Here is a 22,565-nt window from a genome sequence, read left to right on the forward strand (position 1 = left end):
TGTGTAGCATAAACTGCTTAAAATGAAAATCTAAGAAAAAAACGTCTCAAAAATAATGAAGAAAAATAGACATGTATAGGATAATTTAAGTAGACAGAGTTATTTTGGTTGTCTTTATTTGGGAAAATTATTGGCAGGGCAACTAAACTGATGATATGTTAAGATGATAGCTAATCCATAAACATTTCAGCCAGCTCATGGCCTTTCTTTCAAAAGGCCTTGTGCAGAAAAGAATGAACACGGCAGGCCTGAGACTGCTACTCTTAGGCCCGTGCTTGCAAGGCTGGCCCTTGGCTGGCACCTGGGAACTTGGGTTTCAGGAGAGTTCCCACCATTCCCTGCTAAGAAGGGCTCACTGAGCCTAAACTGTGCAAACATGTGGTTTATGCTGACCACCTGCCTTCCTTCTGGATGTTGGGAATTTTGGCACGTGCCAGGCAGAGGGGGTGCTTGCCATGACCAGACCCCCAATAAGAATCCTGGGCATTGGGTTTCTGGTAAGCGTCCCTGATAGACCACATTTCACATGGGTTGTTGTACTTCTCGTAGCTTAAGGAATTAGGGTTGTCCTGGGTAACTTGACAGGGAGAGGACCCTTGGAAGCTTGAACCTGGTTTTCTCCGGACTTCACCCCATGCGCCTTTTCCTTTTCCTGATTTTGCTTTGCATTCTCTCACTGTAATATCTTCACAGCCATGATTCTGAGTCCTATGAGTCCTCTTACTGAATCATCAAACCTGGGGGTGGTCTTGGGGGCCCCCAACACAGCCCTATACTTGCCAACCTAGGTAATTATAACAGTAAATAACAGACTGAGCAGTAGGGTGCCCTACGTGTGCCATTCCATTTGTGAAACAGAAAATATTTCTATTGGAACATTTCCATATCTGCTTATACAAAGGAAAATGCAAACACTCACCAGATCAATTGTTTTGGCTCTTTGTTTGGATTCATCATCACACCAGGTTTCACACCACAACCAGTCTTGGGGAAGAGTCTTAATGGCAACTTGGTAAATCATATTATTGGGAAGATCCTACAGAAAAAAAGAATGATTTAAACATAGAGGTATAGAAATTAGAGTCAGAGTGAAAGAAGTTGAAGACGTCATTTTGATTATACACAGATCCTAAAAAGACACGCAAATCTGTGGTGTGTCTACATTTTGAAGCTTTAAATACTTAATTTGACCCAATAGTCTTATGTCATGAATGAACCTATGCACTGGAACAAAGACCACACCTGCCCTGGGCTTCACCCCTAGCATCCGAGGTGGAGAGAGAGGCCCAGAAACCCACAGTTCCACATGCCCTCTCTACCTCTTATCTGCCTCGAAACACCAGGATTAATCACTTATACCGTGTCTGCTATTACTGTTTATGCAGTCAACACCACACTCTCCAGATTCTGAGGTGAATTTTCATTTCCCTATCAGCAAACTATGCTCCACAAATATTTTCACATTTCTGTATACTCAGAGCTTTCTAAGCAAAGATTGCTGGCACCTGGGTAAAAGGATGTTTAAATGGCAAATGAGCCTAGTAAGTTGACGAAAGAGACCTCTGCAGAGATTTAGAGACACCTTTCCCAGAGATACCTGCTTATATATGCCAGGGGTTGCAGAGCCCTTCCCAGAGGATATCTGTTTACACTCCAGAGCAGAGGGCATGTTTCCTCTCGCTCCCGGGGGGGACCAGCAGTACTTGTGTCAGCTGTCCCATCTAAGTTCCAAGATTCCTAATTTTAGGGTTCTCCTCTCAACACTCCTATGAATCATCATACTGGAAGTTCTAGCCAATGCAGCAAAACAGGGAAAAGAAAGAAACAGTATAAAGATTGGAAAGGAAGCAATAAAACTGTCGTTCTTTGAGGATGACAGGATTGTTTATGCAGAAAATCCTAAGAATCAGTAAAAAAAAAAAAAAAAAAACTCCTGGAACTAATAAGCAATGATGACAAGGTTAACATACAAAGGTCAATTGGTATATACCAGCAACGAACAATTGGGATTTGAAATTAAAAGCACACCATCATTTACATTAGCACCAACCTCCCACCCAAAAACAAAAAAACCCAAATAAACGTAGGTAAAAAATCTAAAAAAATATGTTCCTCTACACGAGGAAAACTATAAAATTCTGATGAAAGAAATCTAGGAACATCTATATAAATGGAGAGATATTTCATGTTCACAGATAGACTTAATATTGTTAAGATGTCAATTTTTCCCAACTCAATTTATAGATTCAACACAATCCCAATAAAAGTCCCAGAAAATTATTTTGTGGGTATCAACCAACTCATTCTCAAGTTTATATGAAAGGCAGAAGACCCAGAATAGCCAACACAGTGTTGAAGAAGAATAACAAAGTCAGAGGACTGATACTACTGAATCTGAAGTCTTCATATAAATTCTATAGTAATTAAGAGATTGGTAATGGCAAAAGAACAGACAAATACAGCAACGGAACAGAATAGAGAGCCCAGAAATATGAGACTTCTTTGTATTTTCTGCTCAATTTTTTCCTGTAAATCTAACACTGCTCTAAAAAAATAGTCTATTAATTAAAAAAAATAAAAGCTAGTTAACTGTTCCCTCTTCCAACACCCTTTTCCTGGGAATTCATTCTTTAAATCCTTAAACAACCTGGTCTGTCATCTTATCTCAGCCACTTTCTCCCATGGCCATGTCCTAGCCAAGTCCTCTATAATTTCAATTTCATGCCCCCACTCTCTGACAACTTCTTGATTTTCAGCTTACTCCATCAAATACTTAGATATCAATATATTTTGACCCCCATTGGGACCTCCAATGAACTGATCCTACCACTATTTCACTGTCCTTTACCCCCTGATGTCTTCACTCCCCCCCTTCCTTAATTTCCATGGTTAATCATTATATTTAATCCCTTGAATATATTCTCAATTGTCTTACCATTCTCACATTTAGTTGTACTCGCTTGGCAAAATTATAGTCCTGGTTAAATCCAAACTCTGCACCTGCCTCCATGCAACTAAACATGGCTGGCGAAACACACAGACACATACACTACACTATACTATTTTATGTTCCCATCAGCAGTGTATGATGGTTCCAAATTCTCCATATCCTTGCCAAAGCTTTTACTGTCTTTTTTAATAAAAATAGTCATCCCAGTGAGTATGATGTGGTATCTCACTGTAGTTTTGACTTGAAGTTCCTAATGACCAGTGATGCTGAGCATCTTTTCACGTATTTATTGGCCATTTGTATATCTTCTTTGGAAAAATATCTATTTAAATCTTTTGAGCAGGACTTCCTTGGTGGTGCAGTGGATAAGAATCCGCCTGCCAATGCAGGGGACATGGTCCAGGAAGATCCCACATGCAGCAGAGCAACTAAGCCCGTGTACCACAACTACTGAGCCTGCGCACCACAACTACTGAGCCCTCATGCTGCAACTACTGAAGACTGCGCGCCTAGAGCCCGTGCTCTGCAACAAGAGAAGCCACCGCAGTGAGAAGCCCGCGCACCACAACGAAGAGTAGCCACCGCTTGCCGCAATTAGAGAAAGCCTGCACGCAGCAACGAAGATCCAGCACATCCAAAAACAAAAATAAAATCCTTTGAGCATTTAAAAATTGGTTCTCTTTTTGTTATTAAATTCTAAGAGTTCTTTATATGTTCTGGATACTAGTCTCTTATCAGATATATGATTTGCAAATATTTTCTCCCATTCTGTGGGTTGTTTTTTCACTTTCTTGTGTCCTTTAATGCACAAAGTTTTTAATTTTGATGCAGTCCTATTTTTTCTTTAGCTGCTGGTACTTTTTGTTTCATATCTAAGAAACCATTGCCTAATCCAAAGTTACAAAGATGTACACCAATATTTTCTAGGAGTTTTATACTTTACCCTCTTACATTCAGGCCTTTGATCCATCCTTAGTTTTTTTTTTGAGTTAGTTTTTATATATGGTGTTAGGAAGGGGTCCAATCCATTCTTTACATGTGGATATGCTGTTGTTCCGGCATTTTTGCTGAAAAAGCTATTCTTTCTCCATTAAATTATCCTGGCATGCTTGTCAAAAATCCAGTGACCATAGATGCATGGGTTTATTTCTGGGCTCTCAGTTCTATACCATTGATCTATATATGTCTAACCTTATGCCAGTCCATTCACTGTTCATATTTAAAGGGTGATAAGTTTTACATACAAATATTCCTGTGACACAATGACCACAATCAAGCTCATTGAATATATCCATCACTCTCAAGTTTTCTTGTGCATTTTTGTAATCCTTCTTGCCTGTCCTTTCTACATTCACCTAAGCAAGTTAGTTCCTGGGCAAACACGAACTGCTTTTTGTCCATGTAGATTGATTTGCATTTTCTAGAATTTTGTATAAATAGAATCATATGATATGTATATTTTTGGCTTGGCTTCTTTAGATCAGCATACTTGTTTTTAGATTCATCGATGTTGTTATATGTATGAATAATTCATTCCTTTTTACTGTTGAGTAAATATACCACAATCTTTCTGTCCAATCTCATTTTGATAGATATCTGGGTTTGTGGGAGGCAGTTTCTGATACGGCTCCCGGTGATCCGTGCCTCCCTGTATTCATTCTTTTGTGCAATTATTTCTCCTGGAGTGTGGCTGGACCTAGTGACTTCCTTCTAACAACAGAATATGGCAAAAGTAATGTGATGTCAATTTTCTGGAAGAGCTTGTGTAGAATTGATACTATTTCTTTCTTTAATGTTGGGTAGAATTCACATAAGTTTGGTAGAATTTAGAAGCTATCTGGGCCTGGAGATTTAAACTAATTTCAATTTCTTCAATTGTTATAGGGCTATTCAGGTTATCTATTTCATTTTGAGTGCATTTTGGTAGTTTGTGTCTTTTAAGTAATTTGTCCATTTCATCAAAGTTGTTGGATTTATTACCATAAAGTTGTTTGTAATAGTTTCTCATTATTCTTTCAATATCTGTAGATATTGTGCTGTCATGTCTCTCATTTCTGTATTAGTAATTTGTGTCTTTTATCGTTTTTCTGATCAGTCTGGCTAGAGGTTTATGTTTTCTTAATTTTATCAAAGAACCAGCTTTGGTTCATAGAAAATCTATGGAAACATACCATTTTTCCGTGTTTTTTCATTTCATTGATTTCCACTCTATTCTTAATTATTCTCTCTTTTCTACTTACTTTGGTTTTAAATTTGCTCTTTTTTTCTAGTTTCTAGGTAGAAGCTAGGTTGAGACCCTTTTTCTTTTCTAATATGTACTTAGTGCTATGAATTTTCTAAGAACTGTTTTAACTGCTTCAGATGATGTACCCTACCATTCACTTTGTATACAGAAGAGAAGCAGCCTAAGGCTGAAATATATATAAATTCATATGAAATGGTGAATGGCTTGGTTGATTGGTCAGGGGCCCAGAAAGAAGATTAAGGACAAGGGCATGGGTCCAAGGGGGCGAAGTAGAAGTGAACCTGCTTATCCCTCCCAGTGACCTTCTTGGGGAACTTGTGCTTATCATCCCCATAACTCTGGGAGGTTCTGGGTCGTATCACTAGGTTAGGGGAATCTAGGTGAAGGAATAAAGACCTGGGCCCCTCGACAAACCGTGACAACCAGGAAAGGCCATCTCAGCTTCAGAACTCCCTGTGGGGGTTGTCTGAGGCCTTTGCTGAATTTGTAGAATTCACCTAATTCTGCTTCCTTTCCTTCTCCAACAGCTGTTAGTCCTGAGAGCACTTCCTAGTAAACTTCTTGCAGGCTAATTTCCACTTTAGAGTCAGTTTGTTTCCTGGATAACCCAACCTGTAATAGGCAGCTGAGCAGTAGCTGCTGATGTAAAGAACAGTGGAGGAGGAATATAGCTCGGGTTTTTGACTTTTAATTTGAGAAAAGTTCTGGGCATTACTGGGTCTATTTCAGTAGATTTAACATATGAGTTAGGCATTCAGAGGAGAGAGAAGAGCGAGATAAAGGTTTGGGAATTCTTGGTAGAAAAGCTGGAAATTAAAGCCAGTGTATGTAAGAAGCCAATAGAGTGGGTACAGAATGAGAAGTGGGCCACGGGCAGAAACTTAGAGGACAGCAACATTTAAATAAGAGGTAGAAAAACAGTAGTTCTCAAGTAAACTGTGCTGGGAAAGTCACGGACATCAGAGAAGAACAAGGAAGATTTGATATTATGAAAGCCAAGGGAGTTTCAAGAAAGGAGAGGTCAAAAACACCCACATCACAAAAAAGGCAAATAAGAAGAAACAAGAAGTGTTCACTGGATAAGAGGATATCACTTTGACTTTAGTGAGAAGTGTTTAGTGGACTGGCGGGAATGGTAGCCAAATGCGTCCGAAGAAGGAAAACCATCCCCCAAATGTGGTGATGTAGCGCTGGGAGAGTCCCTCAGATGTTTGCTGGTCTGCTTGAAAAATGGGTCCTTTCCTTAGTTACCCACACGCAGATAACCAGTAGGGTTTCTTATGAATAATCCATTGGGGAAATGACTAAGAGTTATAAAAATGTGATATTCATAATTTAAACCTGGAATGTTATTGGGGTCTACTGAGGACTCTGCGTCTGTTTTTTTTACTAACTGGCAATGTTGCAAAGGCGCTACCTTGCATTTGCACACATACATATTTGGAGTTCTCTCAACTTTCGAGAATGATTTTGTTAAATCAGTCCTTCATCGGTGTGCACCTGAATCAATCATTAGTATTTTGACCTATAATATTCCATTTGCTTGATTTTTAAAAAACAGCCTCAAATTTCTATATTATCTAGACCCTCTGTCACCTCTCTTCCCCATGCCAGACTTTTTTCCCCTCTGTACTGTTCCTCAAACACGTAAGGCCTACTCCCACCTTGGGACCTGTGCATTCGATATTCTCTCTGCTTGGGATTCTCACAGATATCCGCGTGCTCAGCTCTTAAGCCTCCATCTGGACGTCACCTGCGTATAGACATATGGCCGCTCAGTTGACAACAGCAAACTCTAACCCCTATTCACCATTCTGAGCTCTATCATGTTTTCGTGTTTTATTTTTTCTCTAAAGCACTTATTACCTTTAAATATTGTTCATTAATTTATTAGTTATCTTCCCACTAGAATGAAAGCACCATGAGCTGAGGATCTCTGTTTTGTTTTCTGACGTCCCAGGGCTTAGGAGAGTATCTGACACATAGTAAGTATTCAACAGATACTTGCTGAATTAACAAACATGTAAGGTTCTAGTAAGAACCTATATTCTTAATTTACTTATTTATTTTTGGCTGCGTTGGGTCTTCATTGCTGCATGCGGGCTTTCTCTAGTTGCAGAGAGCGGGGGCTACTCTTCGTTGTGGTGCACTGGCTTCTCATTGCGGTGGCTTCTCTGTTGTGGAGCACGGGCTCTATGCACACGGGCTTCACTAGTTGTGGCTCGCGGGCTCTAGAGCACAGGCTCAGTAGCTGTGGTACACGGGCTTAGTTGCTCCGTGGCATGTGGGATCTTCCTGGACCAGGGATCCGAACCTGTGTCTCATGCATTGGCAGGTGGATTTTTAACCACTGTGCCACCAGGGAAGTCCAGAACCTATATTCTTTAGTCACTGGAAAGAGGGAATAATGGGAATTATGGGCTACAGGGTCTTTTTCTTCTGTTTAAATTGTTAAAATGAGGAAATTAGCAGGATACAATAATGAGGAAATAATGGGATTTGAGAAAAAAAGTATATGTGAAGAAAAACAAAATGTAAGGCAGCAGTCAGGGAGGGCACAGGATGAAGGGAGTTTATCTTAAAAATCACAGAGAAAGAGAAATGGGAGAAAGGGAGGGAGGGAGGGAGACAGACATGTTTAAATGATGATGGAAGCAAGTAAGAAAAATTTAGGGTAACCAAGTGAGATAGGGCACATAGTGGAAAGAAGAGGTTTAGGCATTGAAAGGTGAAGATCAAACGCTATTCTGAAAATGTTAGGCTTGAAGTGGAAAAATATGTAAGTCAAGATAGCTAATACAAAATTGCACAAAGGGAAGAAAGAGGCTAAAAATACAAGATTTTGACATCTATAAACAGGGAGATAGAATAGTCTATGTATTGAAAATTTTTCCATGAATATTTTACTTACCTGGTCTAGGTTTGAAAGACTGTTGGGATCTTGACTGAGAGTTTGGTACTGGCCCCGCAGCCTGTCACCTGCTGCGATTCTCCTGAACTTCTTGAGATCCACCACGTATAAGGCACTGCAAGAAATGAAGACTCCTTGAGAGCCTACGTTGTTTACATACATTTACTTTCCTCCAGTGACTGTCTACAGTGTTGGCATTAACTTTAGGTATCCCTGGGTCTAATAATAATGAATCCTTTCCTAGTTTGCTCCTGATGGCTAATACTGTTTCCAAGGAGTTTGAAGTTTGATATGATGCTGTTAGGATCCACATCCTCTTAAGGTCACCTTAAGCTTTTCCAAGATCTCCTGAAACTCATGGGCCTACAAAACAGTAACAGCTTTGAAGACAATCTTCATTTTGTTATGTGACAAACCAAGTTTAAATCTTCTATAGTAGTTAGGAACATACAGCTGAGCCATATTACTTGGGTTTAACTCTGGGCTCAGCTATGTACTAGCAGCATAAGCCTGGGCAAGGTACACCAATGCTGTATGCCTTGGTTTCCACATCTATAAAATAGAGGTGATAGCAATATCTCAAAAGGTTGCCATAGAGATTTTATGAGTTAATATATGTAAAGTCTTGTAAGAGTGACTGGCATGTAATAAGCACCATATAATGGGTTGCCATTATTGTCTATTTTCCAAGAAAACTGAGTATTGTAATTCAACAAGTTATTTATTCACTCAAAGGTAAGAGTATGACTTTTCTTACCTGATATGGTATTTCCTTCTTAAAAGATGTGATGCCCAGTATCCCGTTTTCCAGAAACGATACCCATCCATCTCTGTGCGGCTATCACAGAAGGGCGTATACCCATAAGGAGCTCCATCCAGATCAAAATCTCGAAGTTCTTTGAGGTCATGTCTCACAATCTAAATAATCAGAATAGTTTCTCTGATGAAGACTATAAAATAATAGAAGCCCCTTTAATATGAATCTCAAATCATCATCACCTTGTCGTAGAAAGATAGAGAACTGAGTTTTCCGCACAGCTCTGTCATGTACCACGAGTTTACCAAATTTCTATTTTTTCCTTTTGCCCTTACAGATTAAAAGAAGTCTAAAATTTACATACCTAGTCTGTATGACAGTGGTCTTACTCATTAATAAGAATAGCTTGTTCCATCATTTTTAATCAAGGTATTTTTTAATATTCTTTTTTAAATTAAAGTACAGTTGATATACACCTGTAGTATATGTTACAGGTGTACAATATAGTGATTCACAATTTTAAAGGTTATACTCCATTTATAGCTATTATAAAATATTGGCTATATTCCTCGTGTTGTACAGTATATCCTTGTAGCTTATTTTATACCCCATAGTTTGTATCTCTTAATCTCCTACCCCTATACTGCCCCTCCCTCCTTCCCTCTTCCCAGTGGTAACCACTAGTTTGTTCTCTATGAGTCTGCCTCCTTTTTGTTTTATTCACTAGTTTGTTGTATTTTTTAGATGCCACATATAAGTGATATCATACAGTATTTGTCTTTCTCTGTCTGACTTATTTCACTTAGCATAATGCCCTCCAAGTCCATCCACGTTGCTCCAAATGGCAACATTTTATTCTTTTTTTTTATTCTTTTATTTTTTAGGCTGAGTAGTATTCCATTATATATACACACACACACCCCACATCTTCTTTATCCATTCATCTGCGGATGGACACTTAGGTTGCTTCTATATCTTGGTAACTGTAAATAATGCTGCTATGAACACTGGGGTGCGTGTATGTTTTTGAATTAGTGTTTTTGTTTCTCTTGGATATATACCCAGGACTGGAATTGCTAGTTCTATTTTTAGTTTTTTGAGGAGCCTCCCTACTGTTTCTCACAGTGGCTGCACCAGTTTACACTCCCACCAACAGTGCTGGAGGGCTCCCTTTCCTCCACATCCCTGGCAACGTTTGCTATTTGTGTTCTTTTTGATGATGGCCATTCTGACAGGTGTGAGGTGATATCTCACTGTGGTTTTGATTTGTAATCAAGGTATTTTGAACAAAATATATTTTGGTAAGGAATTAAATATACAAGTACATAGCTCTTAATTTCTCAAGGTATAGATTAATAATTCAAAATGATTTCTATGATATATCTCCATTCTTATATATTGGCAAATATTAGTTTGAATCATAAAGAAAAATCTCTTAATTATTCTCAGTGGCTTCAATGACATAATGTTAGTATGTTTCATTTTTTAATAGACTCTAGCCTGCTGGAAAAATATTATTGTATATATTGGGGGAAAATAGGAGAAATAAATTTTATGTTAGACAGTATGTTTGGAAATGCTTACTTCATTACACTTTTGCTTATTTTCTTAGTTTTTAATTATAATGATTCATATTTATCAATTTGAAAAATAATATAAAAATAATAGAATTTAGAATACAAGTAAATTATAAAGTAGGATTTGAAAATATACTTTTGGTCCTAAATAAAAATACTAACTTGTGCATTTGATTTATGTAATATTTATATTTACATATTATTGTTCTTAGAAATTCTGTGTATTTTTTAAAATTTTTAAGAGAAATTCTGTGTATTTTAAAAACAGTTTTTACCATTAGTGATTATAAAGGCATGCAAGGAGAAAAGGGGAAAAGTCGTAAAAGTTTCTGGATATATAAATTTTGAAAGCTGAGGACCATAATTTTTTCTGGCCAAATTTAGGACTCTTTTCTTTAAGTGGCAGAATGATGGGATTTGGTTATTGGCTAATTGCCAAAGAATGTGGCCGAAGGTGGAAAAATGAGAGGAGAGTGTGTGTAACTGCTAACTTTTCCAGCAAGAAGAAATAGTTCACTTTAAACAAATTTCAGCTCATATCCATAGGAACTCACATAGCTACTTTTATTATGACTAATATAAGTATTTCTTTTATTTTTAATTACCAAAAAAAACCCCCCCAAAACAAAATACTACTTCAGAGGAAAAAACTGCCACGTCCTAAGGAATAAATGGTACTTCTGGCAACACCTTTGATTTTCCCCTGGAATGCTGACTTTTTTTTTTAAAAAGATACTTTGCTTATATGTCAAAATTATGTCTTATGTTTACATAGCGTGGCAACAAAGACAGTAATAAGAAGCAGCAACATAAATTGCATCCCTATACTCAGAAGTGTAAAAAAGTTTTAAGTACTCTTAAAAACAATAGTTAATCTTATTACCTGGTCAGCATCAACAAAAATGATTTTGTCCACTGCAAGAGGAAAAAGGACATCAAGGAAAAGAATTTTATAACCCCAAATAATCCTTTGTTTTTCTGTCTGTTGATGAAGCCACCGGGGCCACCTATACTGGACCAGTTCATATTGGAATCCATACTCCTCGGCCATGTGAGGGATCACCTCCTAAGATACACACATAAATCAAAGATTATGTTCAAGGAACAGAAAGCAGTTTTTGTTTTGGAGAAAAAGTTAACATTTTAAAAGTTAGAGTTTACAAGTTGTTACAAATGAATCGGTAAAATGTCTAAACAGTACTTCTACAACTTACACCTATTAATCAGAAATATGACAACGCTGACAAACATAAAGATGTAAGTATACATAAAACTTTGTAGTTTAAAGGCATTAAAAATAGGTACACTTGCAGGCTTATTAAATAAGATAATTGTTCCTCTACTTTTACTACTAATGTTTGACCTAAGAAAACTTGATGGTAGAAAGGAAAGCCTCTGGATCGTGGAACACCTGTGCATCAAACACTTTATGCACATGTCAACATGCTGGCTGGTCAGAGAGATAGGAAGATGAAAAGGGTGTACAAAAAACACAAAATGAGTAGTAAATTGATAAATTATATTCTCCATATGAGTTTCATGTTTGAGATTTATGACTATTTAATTCAAGGATTAAAAATACAAGGTAGTTATTGTGGCATGAATATTTGATATTTGATTCAGTGTCTTATAGGCTTAGAGTATCTTATTCTGTTTAAAACAGAGCAGTTAATTAAATATGTACACTGTTAGCTAAGTTTGGCTCAAGAGCCCAAATATTGAGAGGGATGATGGTAAAGGAGTGGGTAAAGACGGGTTAGCAAATGTAGAATTTGCAGTCATCTCCTCAATTCTCACTTGTAGCTAGTTGCTGGTTATATGCTTAGTTTAATTTTCTCCCTGCTCTTGTAAGAACGATGTAGATTTAAATTATGTTACTGTAAGCATTGGTTTTATCTGTGAGTTGCAAAATGTTGAAATTATGGCTAGAACAGTTACCGGGAGTCACTGCTTTCATTTCAAACTTAAAAAAAAAAAACTAAGATAAATTAGAAAAACTTTTTTTTATTCAACGAATATGTATTAAAATATGTTCACTGAGAATGCACTATGTGCCAGGCCCTATTCTAGGCCCTAGGGATACAGTAATGAAACAAAACAGACACAAATCATGGCTCTCATGAGGCTTACATTTTAGATAAAATAAATGAAATTAGTAAGTTATCTATAGAAGATAGTGCTATGGAGAAAAATAAAAGAGGAAGGGAAATAAAATGAAAGATCAGAAGGGACTGTCATTTTACATAGCATAGTCAGAAAAGGATTATTCCCAAAGTAGGTATAATTCAGCGAAGATCTGAAGGAAGAAAGGAGGTACACTTTTAAAATTGAAGGGAAAAGATCTAGGGTACTAGCAATTTCTGTTTTCATATCTGGCTACTGGTTACACAGGTGTTTTAAATTTGTAAAAATTCATCAAAGTTGCACATTTACCATTTGTACGTGTTATATTTCCCTGAAAAAAATATAAAAGGTAAAAATTTCGAGCAAACAGAACAAATTACAAAAAGAAGGAAAACATTATTTCAGATATGGTATCACTTTTGGCCATGCGGCAGAACAAGACTTTTTTCCTCACATAGCACTGTGTTTCCAGTGAATGATATAATTTCCTGTTAAGAGAATTGTCACATTGTATTATCTCAGTATATGCAGAGTTAAATCCCCCGATGCAGTGTTGCATCACGTGTTAAAAGTTTAGTAACAAACTAGTTACTTGTCTGCTTGTCTGTATTTATGGGTTCTTTTTCAGTTTACAAGTAAGTACAGGAGGCGGCACTCTTGGTGGTGGTGGGGAGGGTAGAGGAGCTTTCATAAAGGTTAAGCACCTGGGCTTTGAGGTCGGAACACTTGGGCTCAAATCTCAGCTACTAATTAGCTATTTGATCCAAGGCCTGTGCCATAAAGGACAAATCTTGCTCAAAGAATGGTTGGGCCCTTTGCCCTTTGCTCCTGGGAAGTAAATGCTAACCTTGGAATATCCTGCCTGAGGAGAACGTCTGTATTTACCTGGGGACCTAGGGCCACACCAGATAGTCTGTGCTAACAATGTGATTTATGATGGAGACCTTGGGCCACAAGATATCAGCTCAGGCTCTGGAGGGGCTAGATGCTAAGGTCAGTCATGGTGGCCGTCAGGTGGATCTATGTACCCAACTCCCAATAAAAACTCTGAACAGCAGGTCTGAGTGGGCTTCCCTAATTGGCAACACTCCATGGGTACCGTCACAGTTTTGCTGGGAGGTATAAGCTCTGTCCACATGACTCCACTGGGAAAGGACAACTGGAAGCTCGGTCTGGTGTCCCCTGGATTCTGCCCTATGCATCTCTTTGCTTTGCTGATTTTAATCTGTATCCTTTTGCTGTAATCAACTGTAATAGTGAGTATAATTGCTTTTCTGAGTTCTGTGTGTCCTTCTAGTGGGTTTCGAAACTTGAGTGGTCCTGGATACCTCCCAACTGTGCAGGCCAAGTTATGTAACTTCTGAGTCGTGGTTTTCTGGGAATAGGACTTTATGAAGAGCAACTGAATAATGCAGGTAAAGCACTTAGCAATGTGCCTGGCAACACCAAGGAATAAAAGCATGGTGGCCTGTTTTTATTTCTGCTTTCACAGCTGGTTTTGGTCTAGAAAGAGAACTTCTCTGAACTGCTGTTCAAGGAGACCCTAACTTGCCTGGAATCTGATTAACAGGAAGAAACGGGGTACACTCTGTGGCAAGAGTGTAGGGCTGAGTAAAGGGTAACAGACGTTGGCCGTCGAAAAACTTCTAAATACAAAATGCTGGAGACACTACCTACAGTGCCCACATCACCACACCGACCGATGCACTGCATGTGATACCAGAGCCCCACTCTTCTTGGTCCTATCAGACTATACTCTGTGGTACAGTTTTCATATTTTCTACTGTTCCTGCCTTTCTTTGTCAAAATATGACAGAATCTAATTCTTTTAATTAACAATCTGTACATATTTTTCATTGCCAACTTTTATTTACTTATTGTTATGAAAACCCACTAATCCTGATTTTGAGTTTACTTAAACATAAACCATCTCCTGCTGTGTTTTTAATCACTTCTTTAAATAAAAGCTGCAGAGAATTTTTCTTAAGCTAGATTAAAAAATACTGAATACCAAGGTTTTAAATTGATTACATATAGTAATTTGAGTAAATATACATTTCAAAAGACTCATTCTGAAAAGAGAAATGTTATGAGAACTTACAATGATATAAAGAATTTACTTCTGAAATATTAACTATTCTATTTAAAAAATTAATGTACTTACTTTAAATGTTGGTGAGAGATAATTTTTAAGAAACCAGAACTTCACTGGTGTTTTGGTGTTCCGTAAAACAGAAAGCATCATAATTCTGCATAAAACAACAATAAACTCAATAAATTAACATTAATAGAGGTTCATCCTACTTCTCTTAAGGCTTTTAAGTATTTAAAGATATTAGTTGGTAGTTTTCACTATGAATTATGGAGAAATAGTGACGTATCTTCAAATATTATGGCTGCTCAGCAAGTTTGTAATGTATAAGAATATATGTATATATACACATATATTGTATATATGTAAGTGTGTGTGTGTATGTGTGTGTATATATATATATATATATATATATATATATACACACACATACACACCTGGTATAGACTAAATTGATTGCTTTTTGTTTGGTCCAGCTGACAAGAGAAAGAAGCTAGTCTGAAACAGTCTTGTTTAGTTAAACTAGCATCTAACCTTGGCTCTGTTACTGTGTCATTAATAGCAGGTGTGTAAACCTTGAAGGGCTGAACAACATGTCTATTTTGATAAAGTCACTGGACAGGCCACTTGTTTTGCTATCCTAGACCTCTGACTGCAGAAGATACAGATGTATCTAAAGTACATCTTAAAATATCAACACATATTCAAACATTTTTGAGGCGTTCTCTGTGATCCTTCTATAGAAGCAGTTAAAAAATAGCCCTTTGTAGTTTATAAATATTGCTTTCCTCCTCTCAGACTCCTCCCCCTTTTTATAAAACATGGTATTTCTTCACCAGGAAAGGAAAATTTACTATATATTCTTTTTTTTCTTCACACATCTTACTACAAAATATGTCCACTTTCTAACCTTAAAGAATAACAATATTTCAAATCAAACACATGGAATTTCACTGTATTTAGAAAATATACTTCCCTCATAATTTTAGGTAAAAAAAAAGCAGCAAGGTGCAAAAGCACTATGTACTTTGTTACTATTTGGGTAAAAGGGAGTTAAAAAAAAGAAAAAATACATATTTGGGCTTGTCTATACATATATTTGGCAGGCTCTGAAAATAATAACATTGGTTTCCTGTGGGAAAGGGAACTGGGTATCAAGGAAACATGAGGTGGGAGATTTTTTTTTTCCACTGTAATTTCTTTTATTTTTTTAAACTTTAAAAATTCTTTTTGGACCATGTAAATGTATTACTTTTCAAAACATTAAATAAAAATATATACCTACCTTAAAAAGCGTTCATATAAATGGCCAGAAGCAACTGAAAAAATGTTTAGAACGTCTATTTCCTTATTGTCTTCTTTTTTATGCAGACTCCTTGCGAAACTTTGAATGAAAAAGAAGTGGCTGTCACTTTCTTAATACACATCTGCAAACTTTACATATCTAAATAAAATATTAAATTTGATAAGAAATAAAAATAGGAAGGCTTTTCAAAATGAATGATTACATTGTAAACAAGTACTTATCCTAAAAATTATGAATTATTTAAACATGTGACAATGTAACTTGAAGTTTTATGATTTTTTAAAATTGGACAACATAGAATGCAATTATATTTTCTCTAGGTTAATGAGATAATACCTTTGAATCTTTGTGAGTTACAAAGGTTGTTTTAAGAGCAGAGAATGAACTGTGGCATGCCATGGCTATATGCAACATACTGAGGCTTTAGGAAGGCCAATCGTGAGCAAAGAAACAGAATGTGCAAGTGTTAACAGTGGCACACCAGAACTTCCGTCTGTGCTAACAGGGGAGGCCCCTGAGTGCTGTGGATGTGGCTTCCCAGGACAAGATGCTATAAGAGGCGCACACAGCTTAGAGCTCCTCTGGCCAGGGACAGCATCCCCACAGGCTGCGGGGACCTCTGTGCCTTGGGCGTGTCTCCAGGAGGGATAAGACAGCACTGGGGAGCCACGTCCATTCACGATGTGGTTTACATCGCCACAGCTTCATCTGGGCCCAGCTGTCACTGTCACCACTTTCTGGACCCAGACCAGCCTTTGATATACCCCACCTCATATATAAAAGTGACTGAATCTTATCTGGGGTATTCATAATGTATCGTTTCTTCTTTTTCCTATTTAAAATGTTTATTTAATTAGAAATCTCATTTTTATACGCACAGATATTTAAAATGACTGATTTTAGGAAACTAAACACTTCACAATTGACATGGAATATATTTTGCCAAATAAGAATTGTTATGGCAGATGTATTCTTGAAATGTTTTCTCATTGTAATTCTCCAAATAAGAAAAATACACAGTTGATTCAGGGAGGAAAAAAAAATCACTTGAAGTTAGGATTAAAACTAAGATAAAAAAGTGAAAACACTGTAACATACACTTATGTATCTGGAGGAGTTACCATCCCCCAAACTTACCTTCTCTCTTTCTAACAAAGCAGCATTTGTTTTGGTATCCTCACTGTGTAATAAGTGGCTAAGCCATAGTCTAACAGTTATCTTTACTCCTTCTTGTCTCTACCTTCTGGTTTTAATGGAAGCTCATGAACAGATACTCTTTAAAATGCCCAGATCCTGTTACATTATCCCCTGTCAAACAAACCTGCTCTGAAGTCCTCTCAAAGTAGTGAGTTCGAGCCTTTCTTGATCAGTAACCAGTTCAATGCACATACTGGGACAGTAACATGATTCCTCCTATCAAACAAGGAGTCAACTATAGAAAAAGAGGCCTAAACTGGGCAAAATTCAAAGTGACGGGAGTGCTTCTGATTAGTATAACAAAATCTGCTTATGTTGTTGAAGTTATTTGGCCTGAAGTTTCTATTTCTTATCTTTGATAAAAATGATCAACAGTTCTCTATCATAATTCAAATTAAATTCAAATCTCTAAAATGGACTTTCAGAGTTGTCTACAATATGGATCTACAGCAGCCCACTTCTGTGTTTGCCCACCAAACGTCCTTTACACTTCTAGTCACAGTAACTTGGTATTGTGGGCAGGTGGGTGGGTGAGTAGCTATTCCTCCTCTAATTTCATTCTATGAGGTTTAGGCAGGATAGGCCTTCTTGCTGGCTCTAGAGGTAGCCACATGATCCAAGCTTAGTCAGTAAGTCACAGGGATCAGTTCAGTCTGGTATACAAGGCAACAGCTGGGCCAATGAGTCAGACTTGGAACTTGTGCTGGTAACTATCTGGAAAGAGGCAATTTCTTCCCATGGGAGATAGATGGCAAGCTCTTTCTTATAAAAGTTTGTCTGAAAATAAAGGAAGCACAGATAATAGAACTAGGCGTTGGAGAAAGAGTTTCTGGACTATATCACCTGAATGCCCAAAGTCAGTTCTACTCCTGGACTCTTTAGATATGTGAGCCAAAATATTCCTTTTTTGATTAACTAATATAGGTCCCAACCTAACTTAAAGATTCCCCCTTATATTCAATTTCCCAGCTAACCTGGGCTAATTCCTGTTCCTTGAGAAACATACCCAGTCTTTTGATTTCACGTAACCAGGTACCTTCACTCTGTCTCCTGTCCATCCTTTAGAACGTATCTTAGCCACACACTCCTCCAGAGTCTTTTCTGAGGTTCCTCCTAACTGGATATAGATTTTCTCTTCCCTGGTTTGAACAGCCCCTTATGTTCAGTTGTCTTATAGCTCGTTTCCTGTCTTAACATCAGTAACATTTATGTATTTGTCTTATCCTTTCTAGAGAAGATCTGTGCTTGACTTAAATGTTTACCATCTGCAGGGCTTCCACAAACTAGACTCCTGATGGGTCTATAGTTAAAATATTCATTAGTAATCACCTTTTAATGGAATCCCACACTCCTTTTTTTTCATCTTTATCAGAAAGGATATCTTCCTGAATTCTGTCTGGCTTTTTTTGTACCTAGATAGCATGGTAAAGAAAAACTTTAGAATTTTGTAGATTTAAATATTATGCTGCATGGTTAGAAATATATGGACAAGGTGACTCTGGTAAATCTAAGATAGTTGTAGTAAATGAAGCCAAGAAAGATCTTAGTATATTATAGACACAATCTGATTTCAACTATCAGTTCAGCCTCTTGTTTTTAGTGGCTACCTCCATACTGCTAAATATTGTGCTTATACTTGTATTTACTGAATTGTCAACTGTGGATGTTATCTACTGTATATCTGATTCATAGAGTTTAGGCATTATTCATTCTTTGTAACAAAAGATGAGCAGCTTACTTATATCACCCTTCCCTTCCCCTCTGTCTGGAGGTTTTGGTAATACTATATCATTAGTTCTTCTACTGAGTATTTTTGTAACTTTAAATAATGCTTAAATCTGTATTTTTTATTTCAACAAATTCAAGTTTCTCTCGCATGGCCTGTTATAAGGACACTAATATCTCTACCTTTTCCCTCTGCCTCCCAACTTACATTAGCTAAAACTTTAGCATTGTAAGTATGGATAATATTTACATTTAGCTTGGTAAACATAACTGTATCTTTTGCACTATGCTATGTTTATTCTACAACTTGAAAATCAGTAAAACGTGCTTATTGTGACACTGTAAATACAACGCACTGAAGAGCTGAAAGGCTACTACAGTTCCATTTCCTCCGCACAGTCATGATGATGTGACCACCATGCCCTCCTAGGAGGCGCCTCCTGCTTCCCATGGATTCTGTTTTCTCACATTTCACCAATACAGAAGTGTATTTTTCTTGGAACTTTATTGTATTTATTTTTTCTTGTGGTGAGATATACTTCTTCTTTACCATATACCTAATATTTTCCAGTTTATTATTCTTGTTACTTAACTGTCTGGAATTCCTGTCTTCGTGAAGACATTTTTCTTGGGGCTTAACAATTAACTGCCTCTTTCAAGCTTTCTTTGCATTGGTTTTCACACTGATTTCACCATTTCTTAAAATACCTATTTTCCTCTTTCTTATGCTTCATCTTCATTGTGCTGGCAAACACCTTCAAGAAGGGGTGTGAAAGATAATTTTTCTAAATCTTCACCCTTCAGAGAATATTTGCCCGAAGAATCCTAGATTCAAAGTAATTTTCCTCAAAACACTGAACTCTTTGTTTTGTTGTTTGAAAATGAAACATCTGATGCTAGTGTTCGTGTCATTCTATCGCAGTGACCTGCCTTTTCTCCTTGGTAGTTTTTAGGATCTTGTGTGGGCCATTTTTCACTCATTTGTGGACCCCTTGACGTGAATGTGTTTATATTTCTCTATCTGTGGGATACTTTCCCTCCTCCATTTTCTGTTCTTCCTTCCTGGAATTCCTATTAGTGGGCTACTGGAGTTCATGGGCTGAACCTTTATCTTGCTTATCTTTTCTCCTCCCTTTTTCCTGTCCTTTTGTGTAATTTTGAGAGATGGAAGGTGAGCAGATAAAACTGTTACTAAAAAACAACTGAAGCACCTAGGTAGGGTTAGGCTGTAGAACATTTGTTTCAGGTAAGGCATGATTATCACCCTCAAAGATTTGGTGGCTTTTTGAGAGTCAGACCTCTTCTATACCAGGGACCAACAGGTAAAATTAGAGCCAATAGAGAGAGTGAAAAAAAACCAGCTCAAGAAAAAGAAAATAATTTTTCAATGATCAAAATTCCTCAAAGATAAGAAATCCCCGGTCTCCCAGCAGAAATAATATTATTCTCTCCTGTTTGTAGGGCTAGGATAAAACTAGCTGGAATGCTGGTCCTAAAAGGCTTGAGATGAGTTAGTAACTTAAGCAGCTGGTCTGAGTTTGTGGGGTTTTTCATCTGGAATGGCCAGAGGAAATGTATCAAGGACAGAGTATAAGTTTCTCTTCCTGAGAAAGGAAGCCAAAGTCAGTAGAGGAAAAACAGTATCAAAGATGAGTATAAACATGTATAACTGGTGACAGGATAAAGAGCAGAGGTGATAAGAAACAGGTTATGATGTGGGATGCAAGGTAAATTTTGATGATTTGGTAGTTTAGAATCTATGCAGTATGTAAGGCGAGAGTTCTGGTAGCCTACCATTATTAGATCATAGAGATTCTGGCAAAATGGGTGTTTTCTAGTTATCTTTGCATATTAATTTCTACTCTACTGAATTGTAGATGGAGAACATACTCTGTATGAGTTCATTCTTCTGAAATCTGTTGAAACTTGCTTTTCAACTAAACGTAAAGCTAATTTTTATCAATGTCTTCTGTGTCTGAAAGATTGTTCATTTGGTGTTATTGGCTATTGTGTTCTCTATACATCTATTAGGTCAAGATTTATAATCACACTGCTCAAATCTCCATCTCTAATGAGTTTTTGGTCTGCCTGTTATAACAAGTACCGAGAGACATATGTTAAAAATATCCCAGTATTATAGAGAATTGCCAGTTTCTCTTGGTAATTCTATTTCTGCCTTATATACACATATAAAGTAACCTTCTTAACCTTTAATAATGTTGTCTTAATATCTGATATTAGTATAGCCATACAAGCTTTGTTTAGGTTAGTATTGGCCTAGTATACTTTTGCCACACTTTTATGTTAATCTTTACCCTGAAACTGTATTGTTATATATTAGGTGTTCCTTCTTGCAAACATAGAGTTGGGATTTTTTTAAAAAATCCAGTCTGACAATCTTAGTCTTTGGACTGGAACATGTAGTCCATTTACATTTAATGTAATTGGGTTAAATTCTAACTTACTATTTTGTGCTTCTTCAATGGCGCATGTATTCTGCTTTATTTCTTATTTCTTAGTCCATTTATATTAATTTGCTTCATTCCATTTTCCTCTTCACTATGACATTATGCCTTGTTTCTATTCTTTTAGTGGTTATCTTAGAAATGTAAAGCATTCAGATTTGCCCTAAAGTCTAAATGTAATCATAATCCTTGTCCTGGTCAATATAAGAACCTATATGTTGTTATACACACCCCTATTTATATAATGCCTTAAATGTTATTGTTGTTTTTTAATGGATTTTTAAGATCCTAAGACATTACTGTTGTTTTATATATTCACTGTTCACAGATTCATCCGCATAGTTGCCATTTTCTTTTCTCTTCATTCTTTTTTCAAACTCAGATCTTCCATCTGAGATAATTCTTTTTCTGCCTGAAGTATACCATTTAGAATTTCCTTTAGTGTGAGCATGCTGGTGGCAAATTCAGTTTTTTATTTGTCTGAAAATACCTTACGTTTTTTCTTGAAAAATACTTTTCAGGGTAAATTATACGAGGTTGGCATTCCTTTTTTCTGTCAGTGCTTTTAGATATCATTATCTTCTGGCTTCCATTATTACTGCTGAGAAACCAACTGTCAGGCTAAACATAGTTCTTTGAAGGTAATTTTTCTTTTTTCTTCTGGTTACTCTCAAGATTTCTCTTTGTCTTTTGTTTTCTGCAGTTTTATTAACAAGAGTCTAGGTGTAGATTTCCTTTTCATTATCTTGCTTGGGAATCACCAGACTTCCTGAATATGCAAATTAGTACCTTTCATCACTCATGAAAATTCTCAGCTATTATTGCTTCAAATAATACCTGTACCTCATTCTGTCTTTCATCACCTTCTGGAACTCCATTTAAATGGATTTTATTTTTAAACACTCATAAAGTACTTCATAAAGCTAAATTATCTTATCCTTATAGTAGACCTATAAGGAGGGTTTCATCATTAACTGCTATTATATAGATAAGGAAAATGAGATAGAAAGAGGTTAAGTAATCTGCCCAAGGTCACACAGCTAATGAGTGGCAGAGCCACGTTTAAATGTAATCCTGGTATCTTAGATTTCTCACTCTATTCTCTATGCTTTTCATATACTCTCTGCTGTAGTTTCCTCTTTTTTAAGGTCAGTTGCATTTGGGATATGTCTTTTGGTCTATCTTCCAACTCACTAGTTCTCTCTTGAGGCCTGTT

General features: G+C 36.8%; 1 protein-coding gene across 1 annotated transcript in view; it reads right to left on the minus strand.

Annotated features, from left to right (window-relative positions):
- The window catches only part of UGGT2 (UDP-glucose glycoprotein glucosyltransferase 2), a 175,963-nt gene that overhangs the window by 11,295 nt on the left and 142,103 nt on the right, over positions 1–22,565 (minus strand). The window contains exons 31-37 of the mRNA XM_082602399.1: positions 18,489–18,571; positions 15,942–16,040; positions 14,729–14,813; positions 11,324–11,506; positions 8,864–9,024; positions 8,107–8,221; positions 920–1,036 (exon numbers count right to left, since the gene is read on the minus strand). Coding sequence (XP_082458525.1) covers positions 920–1,036; positions 8,107–8,221; positions 8,864–9,024; positions 11,324–11,506; positions 14,729–14,813; positions 15,942–16,040; positions 18,489–18,571 — 843 coding nt within the window. The remainder of the gene's footprint in view (positions 1–919; positions 1,037–8,106; positions 8,222–8,863; positions 9,025–11,323; positions 11,507–14,728; positions 14,814–15,941; positions 16,041–18,488; positions 18,572–22,565) is intronic.

This window comes from Mesoplodon mirus, assembly GCF_964341445.2.
Source record: "Mesoplodon mirus genome assembly, chromosome: 17".
NCBI classification, from domain to species: Eukaryota; Metazoa; Chordata; class Mammalia; order Artiodactyla; family Ziphiidae; genus Mesoplodon; species Mesoplodon mirus.